This window comes from Astatotilapia calliptera, chromosome 7 (genome assembly GCF_964374335.1).
Source record: "Astatotilapia calliptera chromosome 7, fAstCal68.1, whole genome shotgun sequence".
NCBI lineage: Eukaryota > Metazoa > Chordata > Actinopteri > Cichliformes > Cichlidae > Astatotilapia > Astatotilapia calliptera.
The window spans coordinates 61,749,127-61,767,796 of NC_137428.1; the positions used below are offsets into that span (position 1 = coordinate 61,749,127).

Consider the following 18,670-nt stretch of genomic DNA (forward strand, 5'->3'; position numbering starts at 1 on the left):
TTTCCTTGACCAAAAACGACGTCTCGGTGTGGACGGAAGGCCAAAACGGAGCGAAAAAGATGCATTTTCAAACAAAAACATATTAGTGTGAACACGGCCTTAGACAGCAAGCTGAGGTTGCTTAAGTCACATACAGATAAGTGTTTGAAAGATTGTAATCCAGTTTACCAGCCAAAAGCAATTTACTTCACATTTTTAACGAGAAGAGTTATTTGCTGTAAGCATTAGGATGTGTGCAGTCCTCTGTCCTGTTACAGACTTATCACTCAAAAAGTGCTCCCACAAAAGAGTTTAGACATAAAAATAAGAAGTAAATAGACTTTCTACTTGAACTATATAGACTATAATCCTACTTAGGTAGAAGCTTAGTAGGTTAATATTGTTCAAATTGTATAATCAAAATGATGACGATCATTTTGGCTAAGAGCCCATGACTGACGGGGGCCCTAGAAAACAGCAGAAAAAACATTATTAACCTGTCTCCATAAAATAATGTTTGCCTCAAGGTCCTTAGAAACATGTTTGTTTCCTGGCATTACTTTTATTTTGGTTTTGGCAACAACGTGGCCTCCGACTGCCTCACCCCTCCTAATTCCCTGATTTGGTTTGGTCCAGATGCACGCGCTCCTAGCTGATGCCGAGCAGCAGCGGTAAGAGGTTTGGGAGACAGGTTTTTATTCTACAGACTTATTTATTGTGTTATAATAATACATTATAATTATAACCTATCCTGTTTATATTTTGTACACTGCCTGGGACTGTTGCATGTGGTGAGAGAGTTTTCAGTGATCCAAAACTGATTAAAACCTATTTGAGTTTCACAGGTTTCAGGACAGACATATTTTATTTGGCAATACTTTGTTTGAAAGTTGATATCCAAATGAGTATTTAGGTTATATTTGACAATACTCAGTATTATAAATAAAAATGTTTAAACAGTACACCATTTTATAGATGAGAATTTAAATGTATTGCCATCTGTATTTAGTGTACAATTAAAAAAAAGATTACAAATCTGATAACATTATCATTCAAAATAGAGAAAGATCCAGGCGCTTCGTCTCCGATCATGGTACTGCAAACACGTCCTGAACATCATCTTAAAGTCTTCTCTCTCAGAGGGTTTTTCTGTCTTAGCTGATGGGAAAACACCTCCCAACACCTGCAGAGCTGTTACACCCTCTAGTGGATAAAAAAAAAACATGTACCTGGAGGTTAAAAGGTAGAAACCTGAAAAGACCAACTCTGTCCAGTTCACTGGATACTGCACAGAAGAACCTTTTATTCTGTTTGTAGGGACCTTCCTACTGCGATCTATTTAACCAGACATAACAAAACTATTGTACAGACTAAAGTTAAAGGACCTTTTTTTTTTTAAAACAAAGGTTAATAAAATCTGTCTTCAAACACCAGTCAGGTGCCCCTGTATGAACATTAAGACTTGTCTGTCTTGCTATATTTATTCGTCTGGTTCACAGTGGCCATTATGTATTAGCTCGCCGTACACTGGCTATCATCCAAAGTTTCTGCTGTTTTGCTGCAAAGTTTTTTCTTTCTGTAAGTGCAGTTCATCAGGGGAACACTAAGTGCGATTTATAACTGTTTCAAACCCCTTATATATACAAAAATCAGCCTATCTGAGAAACCCAGGCACTTCTGCCCATACCTACATGCAAAATCCCACCTCGTGTCTTTCAGCCTGGCATTGGAGCAGGTGATCAGGAACCACGGGGCCTCTGTTGATGCTGGTGGCATTTAATGTAAACATGACATCATGCCTGGTTGTTTATAATGTAACCCTCTGATCGAGTTACACATGTGCCTTAATGGGATTTGAGTCAGTGTTATCAAAGGCAACACAAAAACAAGAAATGCAAGTCCAGATGACTCAGATCTTGAATGCAAGGGCTTCCTTGTGTCCTTTTAGCATGAAAGACTGTATGACGGCACAAACTGACATCTACTTATTGATGGAGGTGAGTTACACTCCTGCATTTCCAGGTTACGTTTGCCTCGTGTCGAGCAGCAGTGCTCATATCTCTGTTTACACTGTACACACTGCATCCAAAATCAATTATCTGCTTTACATTTAGTCAAAGTAACCAAGAACTGCTACTGTTTAGAGTAAATACACTCTATGGAGGAGGAAATATCAGATATATGTGGGTAGAGAAGAAGAAGAAAGAAGCTAATTCAACACATTACTATCAGAGGAAACATGGAAAAGAACCAGATCCTGGGATTAGCTGATGGGTATCTGAAACCACTAGGGGAGTACAGAGCTGAACTTAATGGGGAGGATATGGAGAGTGCTAATGGTGGAACAAGGGAAAGCAAAGGCAGTCCGAACCTGCTGCAGATGCTAAAAGCGGCAGAGAGGAGGAGGGCGCAGCAAAGTCGGGACAGAGACAGGTTAGAGGTATCCAAGGTTGTGACGAAAGAACCGGTTACTGAAGCGCTGAAGACTACCATGGTGAGCAGAGACAGCGTTTTCACTATCACTATAAAAGTGCTAGGCCCACATAACATCACACATGCACCTGTGACTACACCACGGGGAGCGTGAATGTGCATCTACTCAAGATGTTAATGATATTTAGTCGCCATGAATGTTTGACCAGTACGCTCACGCAAATACTGCACTTGCTTTCCCTTTCTGAAAATGTAAAACGAGAGAGCTAACAAACTGACTCGTGTCATGTCTGATGATTGCAGCATTAAAAGCAGGACCTCTGAATAAATGTTTGTGAAAGAAGGATAAAACATCTTAACGTTTATGGGAACTACTCGTGGGAAGTGTGGGCAAATAAAAATGGCAGATCTTTTTCAATTACTTAGTACATTTGGCCCTTCCCTGCTCTGACATATCCAAATGTCTCTTTTAAAAAGCATATATATATATACATACATATTTCATTCTTGTGTCACCACAAACCTGGGAGCCTATCAGAGATACACCTATGTACAATCAGAAATGGGCAATATATCCTGTTCTTGCTGCCGATCAAGCTCCAAAAATATTGAATCCCAAAGTTCCTATCATGGCCTCAGTTTTGTTTTAGGTCCTGTGACTTTACAGAGCTGCCCTGTAGCCACAGAAAACAATAACCAACTGTTTCTGCAGGCTCTTGTCTTTTCCGTCACAGTTTAAATCAGTCAAATGCCACTCTAAGAGACTTCAGTAACACTGCAGTGCTGCTTGGTCATTCTGTGGACAGAAAACAATGAATTCATGCTCTATTGTCACATGGCCTCTCATGCTTACCTCTGTAACCCTTTTGTTAAGAATAATGTTCTTTCCTCGTGACCAGTTCTTCTGTCGTTTTTCTTTATGTTGCAATAACTGTCATTACGTTGCAAAACTGTCACCTCCCTGCTGTCTGTTTATTTTAAACTATTTTCATCTGTGGCCTCAAAAAGCACTCAACTGAGATTTTCTTTCCTTAAATCTCGCTCTTCATCTTTGTAGTTCCTGCTGTCGGTATTTTCTCAGAATCACACACAGAAAGCCTCACAGAGGTCACATTTCTCACTTCCACCTTCTTTTGTCACCTGTTTGGTGAGGGAGTGGCATCAAGCGTCACTTGAACAGCATCGGCTTGCAGCTCTGCAGGGTTCATGAGAGTCACTGTGCTAGCATGAAGAAAGCGTATAATCTAGTGAATATATCTAAGGGCAAGAGTGAGGAGGCGGTGCAGTCCATCTGTATCAAGGTATCACAACTTTTCTTTCTTTTACAGAGGGCAGCGAGTCGAGGACTTGATGTGTAATTACAATTCAAGCTTTTTTAAGATTAGAGGGTTTAAGCAATATTACATTGGTTATGTTGGTCTTTGTCGATTGCACTGGCATAGAGGAAATGTGTGGTTGGACACAAAGAGAGAGATATTTTACACATTAAGATGTAATTCTGAGATTTATTTGAAGAGTATCTGTGCAGTAGCTGCTTTGAATTTGAATGTCCACCTGTACCTCATTAAGTTAACTTTCACACTGCTCCAAGTCAAAGGTTAATAGCTTTTGTGTTAATGATTGGTGGCTTGTGTAAGTGGCAGCTATTTTTGGAAGGCGGTATTTAAGTGATTTTACGAAACACAAGGTTTTCTTATAACCATGTGTTTAAAAAAAAGCCCCCAGACTTTAAAATACAGCTTTATTTATATTTATTGGTGACTTTTTAATATAATTTATTTTTGTTTGTACCTGGTATTACTACACCCCATGTACAAAAGCCCTGGGCCACTTACAGGAAGTGCTTGGTCAGTTTTTATGGTGATGTTAATGCCTGGGGAGGTTTGAACTCTGCAGTTGTTGACACACTATGTGCCTCAGTAGAGCAGTGATCCTGCTCTGTGACTGTCACGGTCTGTGGGATTTGCTGTGGACTTCTGTTATCTGTGTTTCGTCTTAAATTCTAGTTTCCTTTATGCCTTTTACTGCTAGGCTGCTTTTTGATTCCTGTTAGTTTCATGTTTATTTCAGCATGTCATATTTTAGGTCAAGGTTAGGAGTTGTGGAGTTTAGTTACTCGTGTTTTAGACAATTCAGCTCTGATTATGCTTTAATCCCAGTCTGCTATAGAGTTTACTTCCATCTCATCCTCATGTGTCTTTTCTTGTACAGTTTGTTCAAGTTTCTTATCGATGTTCACTGCCTGTTTTATTTTGCTAGTTAATTGTCTCCTATGTCTTGTCTTTAATCAAATGCTGAAATCTCAAGGCAAACTTCAAGAAACAACAAAACCTTTATTTAGGTGAAGGATAAAAATCCAAAGAATTCATAGCAAAGTTCAAAATCTTCCTGAGCTCCAGAGGCACATTTTAAGACAAGTTGAACAGACTGAAAGCCTCGTTATACCCTGCAGTGCCTGGCAAACAGCACCATACAATAATGTTGTCATCAAACTGACATGTGCTGTCATAATCCGCCCTTACTGCCCATCGTCCGCCACAGCTGTCTTGAAGACACAAGTGCACAGTTGTGTTAGTTTTTACTGTGAATTTAATGATATATCAGTGCATATACACATTCACTTATACTGAGGGAGCTATTGCAACAGCACAATGGTGTGGTGGTTTGCACTGTTGCCTCAAAGCAAGGTCCTGGGTCAGGAGCACTCCAGCTTCTCCCATACTCCAAGACATGTAGTGCCTTGCAGTGCAATTATTATCTTGCAGTTATATACATAGTAGGTAAGTGCGGCAGAGTGGGTAACAAAACACAGCTGAACTAGACCAGGAGCCAAACTGAAAACAGGCCACAAGAGACAAATGACTATCAAAATACAACAGGAGGTAACATGACAGAGAAACTCCTAACACCTAACTCTCATGTTTTTTAACTTGCTTTTGGTTGATTTTTATCTTTATGTTTTAGCTCCTGTGAAGCACTTTGTGATTTTTATCTTGAAAGGTGCTATATAGATAAGATTTTACTTGACTTTTTTACTTTACAAATACTTAACAAGATACGAGAGACTATAGGAGAATTACAAAGTAAAACACAAAGTAACACATATCACTCTAAACACAAGACTAGAAACCATAAAATAAAACAGAGGCCAAGGCAAAAGAAAATATGAACATCACAAGAAATTCATCACAGAAATGAAAACTTGAACCACCCACTAAAAATTCTAAACAAAAAAAAAACCCCTGAACTAAATTTAACTTTAAGAGTGTTACTAAAACTGTAACCAAACAGAAAATATTTAATATCAAACCCTTTAGCGTTCTGCTCAACCAATTGGTAGAGCACATTTTCAGGCCCTATCTAACTGAGGCTTTTGCTGAAATTGACCTACCATGTTGAGTCTTTTCTACCAATTGGTTTACATCTGTAATGCCAAAAAAGTCCACCAGAAGGCACTGTGAATGGAAACTGTTGGCTCTTCTTATACCCCTCCCAACCAGGAAGTCAGAAACAAAAAAGCATCCAACATATTTTGAGTGTTTTTGATGAAACTAAGATAGGAAGATATAATTTTTTCTTATATGACAGTGTTAGAGGACTTACTAAACAGATGTATTTCACTTGACAGCATTAAAAAAGTGAAATTAAATGTTTAATAAATTTTTTTAAATTTACCACTAGACCCATTTTCTTTATCCATTGCTATTGATAAATCACATTAAGTGTTAGCACAGCAAGAATATGCTGAAATAATTTCCTCAGTAAGTCATTTTTGTAACTTTCTGAGTTAATATTATTAAATATTGTAAAAATCAAGACTAACATGTGGAAATCACAAATATCACAACTGATTACCTTTTAACCAAATTACAGTATCTGGTAAATTAATATTACTAAGTTCTCAAAATTATAATTTCATGTTTAACAAGTACTATATGGACGTTAAACAATTATATGGCTAAAAATCACATAGTCCTGTGGCATGATACTCATGTATACTCAGTTTTGGTCATGTATGACCAAACTGCACCGGTGGAGCTCCCCTGATGGCAGACAAAGACCTGTTGAAGAAGGGCCATGGAACCTGTTATTACAGGTCTGATGAAGGTCTGATTGTGGTGGTGGTGGTCAGAGGGCCCGGTGGCGCCAGTGTCCGGCAGCCTCGCCTCTGTCAGTGCGCCCCAGGGCGGCTGTGGCTACAATGTAGCTTGCCATCACCAGTGTGTGAATGTGTGTGTGAATGGGTGGATGACTGGTTGTGTAAAGCGCTCTGGGGTCCTTAGGGACTAGTAAAGCACTATTCAAATACAGGACATTTACCATTTTACCATGATTGCAATAAAATGGTTTGACAAGAAATGTGTTAACCTTCTAAACAATGCCTGTGGGTTCATGCCTCTTTCATTGGTCAAACGGTGGAGCAAAGAGCCCAATGCAAAGACCAATGCCCATCACTCATCCCTGTATATAATTAGCATATGGGAAGAATTAAGCTTTCTGATATGATATTACACCTGTATAAGACAAGTTATAAGTTACAAGTTAAGGAGATGGCATATTCCACTGTTCGGATACATCCTTGACTTGAATACCTGGTCTACAAGAGGGACTGTGCCCTACTGGACCAGAAACCGATGGCTCTCAAAAGGTTTCCACCTGGCTGTGTCTGAACCAAGTTAACAAGCCAGCATCTAGAGTTGGAGGACCATGATTCAGCTCTCCAAGACCACAGAATCAATGCTACACCCTAAGACCCCGACGACCAAAACCATGAGCAGGTGTGCTTGATTTGCACTGTTTTTATTTGATTTTGATTTTGCACAGTAGCATTCAATCAGAAATGGCCTGAATGGGAGTATTTTGTGCTGCAGCACATTTTTCACATTTGCAGACTAAAAAAACGATGTATTTTGTTGTTTGATATAATACTTTCCTTTGATGGAATGAAAACAGCAATGTTCACTGGCATGCTACTAGAAATAAACTGTATCCAATGCCCTGGATAGTTTTTGTTATCAATTTAATTATAATTTGGCCTTTTTTTATAATTGTATTATCTAATGTATTTGTATGACATTTCATACTTTTACCATTACGTGACATCTCAACCGTTAGAGATCAATATTTTAAAAACTACAGGGTCTATTGAAAAAATATATATATTGATTGTGGTTATTACTCACCCAAATCAATAAGAAATGCAAACAAAAAAAAATCCATTGTTTTTTCTTGGTGTTGACCTCAAAGGGTTAATTCAAAGTTAAAAACCACAAAACCCACAGTTCTGAATCAGTGTTTTAGCATCTGCATACTCGTCCTGTGTCCTACTTGTGTTCCCTGGGTGGATCTCTGGTTGCCACTTGGTTGGGCTTGCTGCCCCTTATGTAACAAAGCTCGTCCTTTGTTTTTCTTTTGTTGTCCGCTTCAGAGACCTGTGTTTGGTTTCTCTTTCACACCATTCATTAGAGTGTCTTTACTTGGTCTGGCACTTCATGGCACTTCATGGCTCAGTTGCTGTGGTCTCTAAACACTTCCACTTTCCAATAATACCACTTGTGGGATATCTCAGCGGGAGGAAATTTCACAAACTGACTTGTTGCAATGGTGGCATCCTGTTACAGTACCACACCCTAATTTAGCAAGCTCTTAAGAACAATTCATGCTTTTATAAATGTTTGCACAGGCAGAGCGCACGGCTAGGTGCTGGATTTTATATACCTAATTTCAGAGATTATGAGGCGTGACCCAGTACTGTTGCCCATAAAGTGTATATTTAAACCAGATCAGCAAAGTTTACTAATGTTGTTAATGTTGACAAGAGACCTTTGCCAAACAAAGTATTTAAATGAGGCATGCTTGTCACAGTCTGGCGGAGGCAGACTGTATGGAGTGAACAAACTAAAACAAACAACAAAAAAAAACCTGGACATGAAACTTGGAAACATGGTGTGGAGAACGTGACGTGAACAACAGACGACCTGACAAAGAATGAACAGAAACACGCCGACTAAATACACACATGGGGAAACAGCTGACACTAGTCTGACATAATGAGACAAAGGAAGCAAATCTGACTACACTGACATAGGACACAGACCTTCAAAATAAAACAGGAGACATGAGACGCAGACATGACAATATAAACTTGACAACATAAGACACGCAGCATGAAACACATAAAGGGAGAGGGAAACTTAAATACAGGGGTAGAAAACACAAAGGGAATCTAATAAACAAATGAACTTAGCTACACTAAAGAACTTAAACATAACATCCAAATAAACTAAAACTCAAAATGCTGGGTCAACAGACCAGGAACTTGACAATGGTGGGCTGTTTTAAATCAGCAGGTTTATGAAATAAATGTTCATGTATGTGGACTGTATTTCATTCATTGAAGAATTTGACGTGTAGAGGAGTGGCATCGTGAGAGTGGACAGTCTGTCACAGCAGCTCCTGTAGTTTCCTCAGTAATTTCCCTTGTGAGATCGATAATCTGCCTGTCTGTCTGTCTCTCTTACTTTAGTTTAATGGACCTCAGGGTGTCCAGTCTCTTTCCATGACTGCCTGCCCTGACTTAGTATTTTATGCCATTATAAAATTTATTTGGATTCTAGATTTCTTCTTGCACCCTCGGTCTAGTTTAAATGTGTGGTTAAGTTGGGGGATTTAAAAAATATTACCCTGCCTGGACTTAAAGATACCTGGAATTAAACTGTATCACATGTAATGAAAAGAAAGATTTTTTCAGGAACGTAAACCCAGACCAATGCTTTTTTAAATGTGCAATATAAAAACCATAGGCTACCATCATTAAATACATGGCAAACCAAATCAATTCTGCATAACACTGTAGGTGTTCTGAGATGAGATTAGAAACCTGAACTCGTGCTTCACTAAGCTTTCCTGAAGGCAGACACCTTTTCCATGCATAATATCTTTTTCATTGCTTTGCTTTGTGTCATAAAAAAGCCTCAAACATATGTGTTAATCGCTTCTGTCTTGTTGTTTTTAGTTGCATGACTGCTGTGTTTCAGCCATGAGTGCAGTTTCTTGCTTTTTTCTTCTTTTTTGCTCACAGTTGTTGTTTTCTCCTTCTGTGGGGTTTGAAAGCAGCTGACGAGTTATGACAGCTAATAACAGAATTGAAACAAGTTAGTCAAACCCCCATTACTTTAGGAGCTATATGTTACTGTATTTTTTACATTACAAAAAATAAGCACCCTCTCCTTTCCTGTAATGCATCTCACAAGGTGCTAATGTTCCCATTTGAGGCTTATTAAGGATCAAGTTTGCAAAAAACAGAAATATGTTACATTTTCCAGAATGCAATCAAATGATATCTTAAATGCAAAGCTTCAAACACTTGAGGTCAGCGTGTGGGCGTGTTGGTCTTGGTGGGTGTGCACATATGTAAGAGAAAGAACAAAAGCAGAAAAAAAAATCTGCCATCCACAGAAAAGCTGAAGACAGGTGGTGAGCCTTCAGTAAGGCTGAGCTGTAGGTTTAAGTCTACGCGTGCAGCCAGGGAGCAGACATGGCCAAGTGGGATTCCTGTGGCAGCAGCCCAGCCTTCAAACAGCCACACTGGATGGTGAGATTGCAACAGATACAGAGATAAAAGAGAGAAATAGAAAGATTAATGACACAGATAGGCTGTGAGAAGAGAGTTAAAAGAAAGTTGGTGTTTTATGAGCAAATGTATCTGCTTTGACTGCCGCATCTATCTGCTTCAAACAGAGAGGAAAAAACTTTTGTGACCTGCTGAGAGGTAAAACTGAAATATTTGGTATCTGTCTTTTTGAGCCTGTCTGTGATTTCCTTTTATGATTCTTCAGCAAATACCGTTCACTGGCCAGAAGCAAGAATTCAACAGACCTCCCACAAGGACTGTTCGGTCCATGTCTCAGTCATCTACGGATAGCTTCGCTTCAGGTATGGAAACATGAAAACAGACTCGCTGTGAAGTCTAATCACATGTCTCTGATATATAAACTGAGCTGTTTTTTTGATCCCAGCATCGCAAACTGAGGATTAACCTGTAGGCCAAACCTTAATTAAAGTGAAAAGTCTTCTGCAGAATTAGGTCTCATTAATTTGGTCCTAATCTGCTCCATGAGCCTTTCTCAAAAATGTCAGTCACTGCCAGAGTATGTGCAGACTTCAAAGAGATCAGAGAAAAGAATCACCTAGTTATCAACAAGATAAAGGCTGGAAAACCTGAGCCAAAGAATCATGTGTTTCTGTAATACTCCTTCATGTGTCAGCCAGATGATTTGTCTCACATAGTCTAAATTATGTGTTGCAGTGCACAGTGACACCTCTGATGATGAGTCTTCTCCTCGAGACAAGCTTCAGAAATCCACCAAAGGCCCGTCTGACTTCTGCATCAAAAACATCAGTCAGGCTGATTTTGGACGCAAAGAAATAGAAATGGCAGAGCAAGGTACGCCAGTACCAACGGCCTTCAAACCACAGTTTATGCAGAAGTTACAATATAACAGTAAAATGAATGTTACTGCCCATCTAAAGAGGCTCTGTAGAGAAATGCACAAGAGGAGGATCTAAGACTGTCCTGGTTTTTGTGTCTTGATTCTCATCTGTGATATTTAGAAATGCCAGCTCTGATGAACCTGAGGAAAAGGGCAGGTGGGGAGAAACCGCTGGCTGGAGCCAAAGTAGTGGGCTGCACACACATCACTGCACAGACAGCGGTCAGTTCAACACACACACTGCTGTCAAATAAAGAAACAAGCACTGACAGAGATTTACAAAGTGCCAAATACAGATCTGGTTTGTTTCTTTAAATAAAGAGAAGAATATCACTATATAGATTTTATTTTATTTCTATATTGCATATTATCCACAGTGCATCATATAATTCTGCATTAGCACTACTTCAGTGTCTAGAACCGGCCTCTGTGTGTTTATGGTGTCCTGCAGGTGCTGATTGAGACTCTGGCTGCGTTGGGGGCGCAGTGTCGCTGGGCGGCTTGTAACATTTTCTCGACTCAGAATGCTGTGGCAGCTGCTCTGGTTAAAGCAGGTACAGCTTCTGCACAAGCTCCTGGTTTTACTCTTCCTCCCTCTTACTTTTTTGACCATCACACATTTTTCATGCCACTTCCCTTCTCAGGCATCTCAGTGTTTGCGTGGAGAGGAGAATCGGAGGATGAGTTCTGGTGGTGTATTGACCATTGTGTCGGCACTGAGACCTGGCAGCCCAACATGGTATGATGATCGACTCTGCTTACACGTCACATAGCTTCCCCTAGAAGTACACAGTTCTTATGGTAGTTTCATTTTGATGGAGAGAGACAGGCTAGCAACCAAAAATGAACCAGAAAAAACACAATACATACAAGTTATAAACTGATTTGCATGTCATTGAGTGAAATAAGTATTTCATAACCAAGATGAGATTTGGTACTTGGTGGAGAACTCGTTTAAAAAGACAGGCCTGCACATGTGGCTTCTTGAACACGAGGACCATTGCAGGCACTGCAAGATTTTAGTCCATTACCCCATAGTGTGTTACCAATGGTGTTTTTGGTGAGTGTGGTTCCTACTAACTTCAGATCACTAACAAGTTCCTCCGATATAATTTTGTGATGATTCACCACCTTTTTCAATTATCTCACCTCATGAGGCAAGATCTCACGTGGAGCTCCAAACCGAGAGCAACTAGTGATCATTTTATATTTCTTCCACTTTCGAATAATCAAGCCAGCAGTTGTTGTCTTCGAACCGCGCTTCTTGCTGATGGACTTGTAGGCCATTCCAGACTTGTGCAGATACTTCTTAAGATCAGAATTATCTGTAATTGATTGATTATAATCTGTGTGCTATATGGACTCACAACCAGCATGAATTACAGCAGGGTTGTAGGGGATCATTTCACTCAGTGTGGGGTTTTTTGTTATTTTTTCTTGATCTTTTATTGATATTCGGTCTCTCTCCAGTAAAATGAAATTACCATGAAAATTAAACACTGTTCATTTATTTCTAAGTGAGCAAACTTACAAATTCAACAAGAGGTTGAATAATTATTTTCACTCACTGTATGCATAATGTGTCCTGTTTTTTTCAAAGCAGGTCTATTATGCACATTTCCAGCTCTATATCCTTAGCTATGTTTTCCTGCAGCCTCATCTGGAGTCTTAAAATAAACTTCTTTGAGCTAACTTTCTCCTAAATGTTGGCTTTCACCTGATAGCTTCATGTGCAGATTCTCTTAAGAGAGATTAATGTAATATTTAAGCATACATTTCAGGAGGAGTGTATTTGTACTCACATCCTCCGTGGTATTTCAGAAGATACTGTTCGTGTTTGAAGACTTTTTGTAGCCTCAGATCTTAAACACCGTTAGTATTTCAAATATAATTAATACTTGGTAAACTGTTCCTTTACACTCAAATTTTCAACGCAATTTATTGGAATTTATTGGAATCTTAATGAATAATTATTTGAGTACATGAACCTTTGATTTTATATATTTCAGATGCATTTTATTGAAAATTATTGCTTCATGTTTATGTGGGCCAAGAACCATTTGACCTACAATTCAGTGTGTTATCTACAAAGGCTTCCATGAAGGTGCCTCGAGCTTGTTTTTCTTATTATTCCCAGGTCCTCGATGACGGTGGTGACTTGACTGACTGGATCTATAAGAAGTATCCGGAACTGTTTAAGAATCTCAAAGGTGTTGTGGAGGAAAGCATCACAGGGATCTATCGGTGAGTGTAAACACGAAGCTCGAATGACTTTAAGGTTACAAAGTCAATCTGCAGCTCACGTGGGTGTTTCCGTGCCTCTGATTCAGGTTGTACCAGCTGTCAAAGGCAGGCAGACTGTCTGTTCCTGCTATGAATGTCAACGATTCGGTGACCAAACAGAAGTTTGACAACCTGTACTTCTGCAAGGAGTCTGTACTGGAAGGGTAATTAATCCTGTTGCGACTATTGGAGATTATGTATCGGAATTTCAGGAGCAGGACCACGCCTCCAAACACGCTCCTTCCGGTTGTCATCTATATAGGTTGACAAACTGTCTGTCAAACCTAAAATGAGGTCATGGGCCCAGCCAGTGAATAAACAGATAAAAACACCAGCATAGCAGCAAACTGACCATGATCAACTCTGCTTCCAGGCTGAAGCGGACCACTGACATCATGTTTGGAGGAAAGCAGGTGGTGGTGTGTGGATATGGCGAGGTTAGTGGGATATAAAGTGTTTGCCCCGTGAAATAACCCACATTTAAGCCACTCGGCCAGACTGTGTTGAATTTCTTTTTCTCGTAGGTTGGAAAAGGCTGCTGCGCTGCCCTAAAAGCACTGGGTGCTATAGTGTATGTCACAGAAGTGGATCCTATCTGTGCCCTTCAGGCCTGGTATGAATAGAAGAAGCTTTTATCAACCAAGATGTGAAGTGTTCCCTCCTCTTACGCCACACCATGAAAAAAACATGATGAAATACTGTTTTAACCCTGTCCTCTTATCCCCCACTCCACTCAGCATGGATGGCTTCAGAGTAATTAAACTGAGTGAAATAGTCAGACATATAGACATGGTCATCACCTGCACAGGTGACTGCTGTCATCCTATGATTAATACTTTTTTTTTAAACAAAACAATCAAAATATTATTTTTAATTAATTTTTTTTTTCACCTGTTTTTTGTTTTTTTTTTACTCACTGCTTCTCTGCAGGGAATAAAAATGTTGTGATGAGAGAACATCTGGACAAAATGAAGAATGGCTGCATAGTCTGCAACATGGGACACTCCAGCAGTGAGATAGATTTGGTAAAGACACATGTTGTGTGTGCGTGTATAGGCCTCTATATGTGAATGATTTGGCGTTAAACTATAGATTCCTATGTCTCAGGCTGGTCTGCGGTCTTTAGATCTGAAGTGGGTGCATGTGAGACCTCGGGTGGATCACGTCATCTGGCCTGATGGCAAGAGAATTGTCTTGCTGGCAGAGGTGAGGATACTCTGTTCTTCTAATGAGGCCCAAATCATGTAAGGACTTTAAATGTGTGACCTTAAAGTACACTGCTTATTTAGCAAGAGAAATATGCGCTCTTCTTAATGTATTATAAGGAACAGATGGATGAATCTGAGAGATTCTGAGATAAAAATAGAGAGAAATTCAGAAAAGAAAAGCAGCAATTATGATATAAAGACCAGGTGTGTATCCTCCAAAAGTAAATAATAACATCAGACAGCACAGGAAGAGCATTTGTGTACGCTGTGCTTTAAACTGGGGGCTCATACTACACTAATCATAACGTTATCCTGTTTAGTACATACAAACCACAGTTCAATTGGGATGAAATATTATTTCAAATGGTTGTAATCATAGCCGCTCTTACGTGATTTGTTTTCATTTAGTATTGACTTTCCTCTCAGGGTCGTTTGCTGAATCTGAGCTGCTCTACCGTGCCCTCATTTGTCCTCTCCATCACTGCCGCTACCCAGGTAAGAAAACAGATTTACAAAGTGGTTATTCTTTTCTAAATGCATCACAGCAGCTCTGTCAGTCATTAGGCTGCTCGCAGTCACTTTTAGTTAACGTTCGCTGTTATGTTTCAGGCCATGGCTCTCATAGAGCTGTACAATGCCCCAGAAGGAAGATACAACAAGGATGTCTACCTGCTGCCAAAGAAGATGGGCAAGTTACAATGCATTCTTCATTTTAAAAAGGACTTTTTCCCTCCCACTGTTGCCAAGTGCTTGCACATGTTGGTTGTAGGGTTTTTACCTTTTAATATAAAGTGTCTTGAGGACTGTTGTTGTATCTGGTGCTATACAATTAAAACTGAATTTAATTTAATTACTTTCTCTTTCTATCCCACAGCTGTTAATGTATCTTGTACTCGATACTAAGCTTTAGTTACTTACCATTTTGTATTGGAAATCTACATTATATAAGTGAATACCTGTAATACAGTCATTAAAAAGTTACAAAATTAAAATGCATATAAATGAATTAATAATTATGATCTAATAATATAAAGTATTGATTGTGGAAAAGTGCCATTCTACATAATGACTACATTTACTTTAGTGTTACTAGATACTTTAAATATGTTTTTTATATTATATAGCATGATAATTATTAAGCTACTTAAAGGGGATTTTATTTAATTTAAGTTAAAAAAAAAAAGTCTAAATACTTTTTTGCACTTTGCACTATCCAACACAAAATCAAGCTCAAATTCAAGCTTGAAAACATTCACATAATACATTTGTAATGGGTCTCAGGGCTGCACATAAGCCTGAAAATCATATTAAATGTTTTATAGACCATTATAATTTTATTTTGTCATTAATTATTCTTTTTCCTGTTTTATCAGTATAGCCAAGAAGAAAATTAAGGTGTGATAATCTTTGTGTCTCCATATTTTCAGATGAATACGTGGCCAGCCTTCACCTGCCGATATTTGACGCACACCTCACAGAGTTGTCAGATGATCAGGCCAAGTACATGGGCATCAGCAAACACGGACCCTTCAAACCAAACTATTACAGGCATAAACTTCTCTCTCACATAGACAAACACTAACACACATTTTAACGTTTAATGTTTCTGATCTTTTTCTGTTTTTGTTGTAACAGGTATTGATGTTTTGCTCACAAAATTGACGGACAGACGATCTTCAGAAAAGCTGCTGTGAAAACAGGAGCGCTGACGCCCTCTACAGTCTGAAGCTTTACAGAGTGTATCTGAAGCAACAGCATATTACAGTTTTTTACAGATGCTAGGACACATTTCTCAATACTTAGGTCACTTTTGCAAAACTCTTCACACAATCCTCCTAACTGACCTTCAACTTGGCAAAGCAGTTCATTTCACATTCAAAATGCACTACAACTACCAAAACACTTCATTCAGGTCTCAAATAAACTCATTCTTCCAGAACACTAGCAAAGGTTGACAGCCGACAAACACACTTTGTCACCCACAAAACAATGACCTAAAAAACACTAACAACATGTAGCATTACACAGTGTTTTCTTGTGTAAAACAAGGACACATCTCTGTTTATAATTTCAATATATGTTACTGGAATGAATCAGACATCATGCAGAATTCGTTAATATTTGTTTCTGTATTTTTTTTTTTTTTGCACTAAGTAATCCCAAAATACAAGAATTTGTATACACACCATCCACTGATACACATACAATAGTAATGCTATTCTACTCGGTCTTCTCCATTTGGCCACAGGTTCTCATCCACATCACATCTCATGTCATCTAGGGCAACACACCTAGGAAAGAATCTTCTGGCTGCCAGAATTGAAGGAGTTGAAAAATTGAAGGAGTAACACCTGTGTAGATGTTCATCTACAATGAGAATCAGCTGTGGCTGGTTAAACTGCATTTTTAGATTTACAGTTTTTCTCAGTCGCTTTGGTGCGTTTCTCAGATCAGAATTGAAATTCTCATAACTATTAGTTCAACCTCCACAACACTCAGTCATTTGTGCACATCATAGTAGCAATTTCTCCTCTCTCTGAACAAACTGCAAATGATTTTGGACATGAATCAGTTGCTTCCATACATTTCCCTGCTGCTTTCTGACATTTCCATTTGCTTATGTCATGTCAGTCAAAAGTAATCATACCTATGGATGCTGAATAGTCGTTCCCAATAAAACTAATAGTCATACATCCATTGCTTAAGTCATCACACACAAAATTGTTGAATTAGTTATCACATGCCAAATATTGGCCATCTGTCAAGCAAATCCTATACCTTTCTGTATCATTTTTCCTGGAAATGTCTCCGAAATTGAACAATTGATCTCAGGTGAATTACAGCTGTCACTCATGAGGAGGCTCTACCAAATTGGTGATTTTATGTTTACATGTATTCTACAGTGAACAAGTGACTGTAGCATATTTTTCTTTTGCACAATTCTGTAGGATTACAAACACTTCTACACAATGGAAATGTGAAACGTACGTATTCAGTGTCTCAGTTACTCCCAAGACTCCCATAACATCTACAGTGACTTTACTGCACATTTCAGATGGCTGTACAGGTAGGCCATAGTGCTGTCGTCAGCATTTTCAGGTGTCACCAATTGTTTTTGCAATGGGAAACACTGAAATTATAAACTGTCATAGTGGAAACATGACAATGCCATTTGACTATCTTGTTCATAAAGATGGTGTCAAGACTTTTCATTTTGATGGCACTGACAGTTTCATTGACATGGATACTTGCTTTTGAGGTATGGATAATCAATTCTGTGCATGTGACGTGCTTTTGCAGGCTATCCACTAGGTTTTGCAGTTTGCACTAATTGTTTTGGGAAATGCACTAACTGCTGTACAAATGTTAATGGTGTTCTGAGAAACGCGCCAAAGCGACTGAGAAAAACTGTAAAATATGTTTCAATAAAATATTGCTGTTGCATTTTGCTGTCTTTTCAAGTTTTGCATTGTGTTATTGTTTTGGCCATGAGTTTAACAGTTTTGAAAACAGTATGTAAGCACATGCAAAATGTCCTGTACGTACAAAGATTTTTGGCAGTTGTTGTGTCTGAGTGAGAAAATAATTCATGAAATTTGAGAGATGTAGTCATTGAATGCATTTTGTGCCAAAACAATGATAACTGGTCCTCAGTTTAGCCCACATAGACTTCTGTTGTGCTCACTGTGTGAGGAGTTTTGCAAACGTGACCTAAGTATTGAGAAATGTGTCCTAGCGTCTGTAAAAAACTGTAAGACTGACTTTTCTGTATTCCTATGTATTGTACACTGTTCCAGATTTTCACATTGTTCACAGTAACCAGAATTTAATCAGTATGATGTCTTAATTCAAGAGGGAGGAAATGAAAAACTGTTCTGAATGGGACGGAGTTGCTTTTCTATCAGCTGAATGGAGTACCTGAAAACGTACTCTTGTCACATCACCTAAAACCCCCATCCTTTTCTAACATTTAGATAAATTAATTTTAACTAACAGGCAAGTTGTTGGACTTTTGTACATATAAATATAAAATAATTATTATAATAAAAAATACATTTTACTCTTTCTGCATTTCTGCTTTATAACTTGAAAACACCAAAACCACCAATGAACTTTCTAACTTATAAACCATAGAACAACTTAATGAACACTATTTGACTTATTTGTATTGATAGATACGGTTGCAGTTGTGTACAACCTTGTATATTCAGGTCTACTTCTGGTTTCCAAGAATTAAAATATATAGTAAATGGGCTGGTTCTGCCTCATTCACAA

The 18,670-nt window shown here is 38.6% G+C and overlaps 1 protein-coding gene and 1 long non-coding RNA gene across 3 annotated transcripts; one reads left to right on the top strand and one right to left on the bottom strand.

Annotated features, from left to right (window-relative positions):
- Positions 1 to 825: 825 nt before the first annotated feature.
- Positions 826 to 3,501, bottom strand: LOC145430192 (uncharacterized). The gene is made up of 2 exons (XR_013910648.1): positions 3,266 to 3,501; positions 826 to 1,182 (listed from the first exon to the last, which is right to left on the bottom strand). It is a non-coding gene; the product is annotated as an uncharacterized LOC145430192 (long non-coding RNA).
- LOC113027483 (S-adenosylhomocysteine hydrolase-like protein 1) lies at positions 2,085 to 18,649 on the top strand. Of its 2 annotated transcripts, none has more exons than XM_026177102.2 (17): positions 2,085 to 2,473; positions 10,251 to 10,347; positions 10,721 to 10,858; positions 11,026 to 11,126; positions 11,356 to 11,458; positions 11,549 to 11,643; positions 13,042 to 13,148; positions 13,235 to 13,351; positions 13,561 to 13,624; positions 13,712 to 13,800; positions 13,925 to 13,995; positions 14,118 to 14,212; positions 14,295 to 14,393; positions 14,822 to 14,890; positions 15,005 to 15,083; positions 15,823 to 15,943; positions 16,031 to 18,649. In XM_026177102.2, exons 1-17 carry the CDS (start codon positions 2,219 to 2,221, stop codon positions 16,035 to 16,037), a joined length of 1,707 nt encoding a protein of 568 aa, XP_026032887.2. In that variant the 5' UTR covers positions 2,085 to 2,218; the 3' UTR covers positions 16,038 to 18,649. The 2 variants fall into 2 exon arrangements, with proteins under 2 accessions (XP_026032887.2, XP_026032886.2); XM_026177101.2 differs by lacking the exon at positions 2,085 to 2,473 and adding an exon at positions 3,598 to 3,713.
- Positions 18,650 to 18,670: the final 21 nt, after the last annotated feature.

Coding starts and splice junctions, on each gene's coding strand:
- LOC113027483 (XM_026177102.2), top strand. CDS start 2,219: ATGGAAAAGAACCAGATCCTGGGATTAGCTGATGGGTATCTGAAACCA. Junction 13,801..13,924: donor ATCTGTGCCCTTCAGGCCTG/GTATGAATAGAA, acceptor CACTCCACTCAG/CATGGATGGCTTCAGAGTAA. Junction 15,084..15,822: donor CCTGCTGCCAAAGAAGATGG/GCAAGTTACAAT, acceptor CCATATTTTCAG/ATGAATACGTGGCCAGCCTT.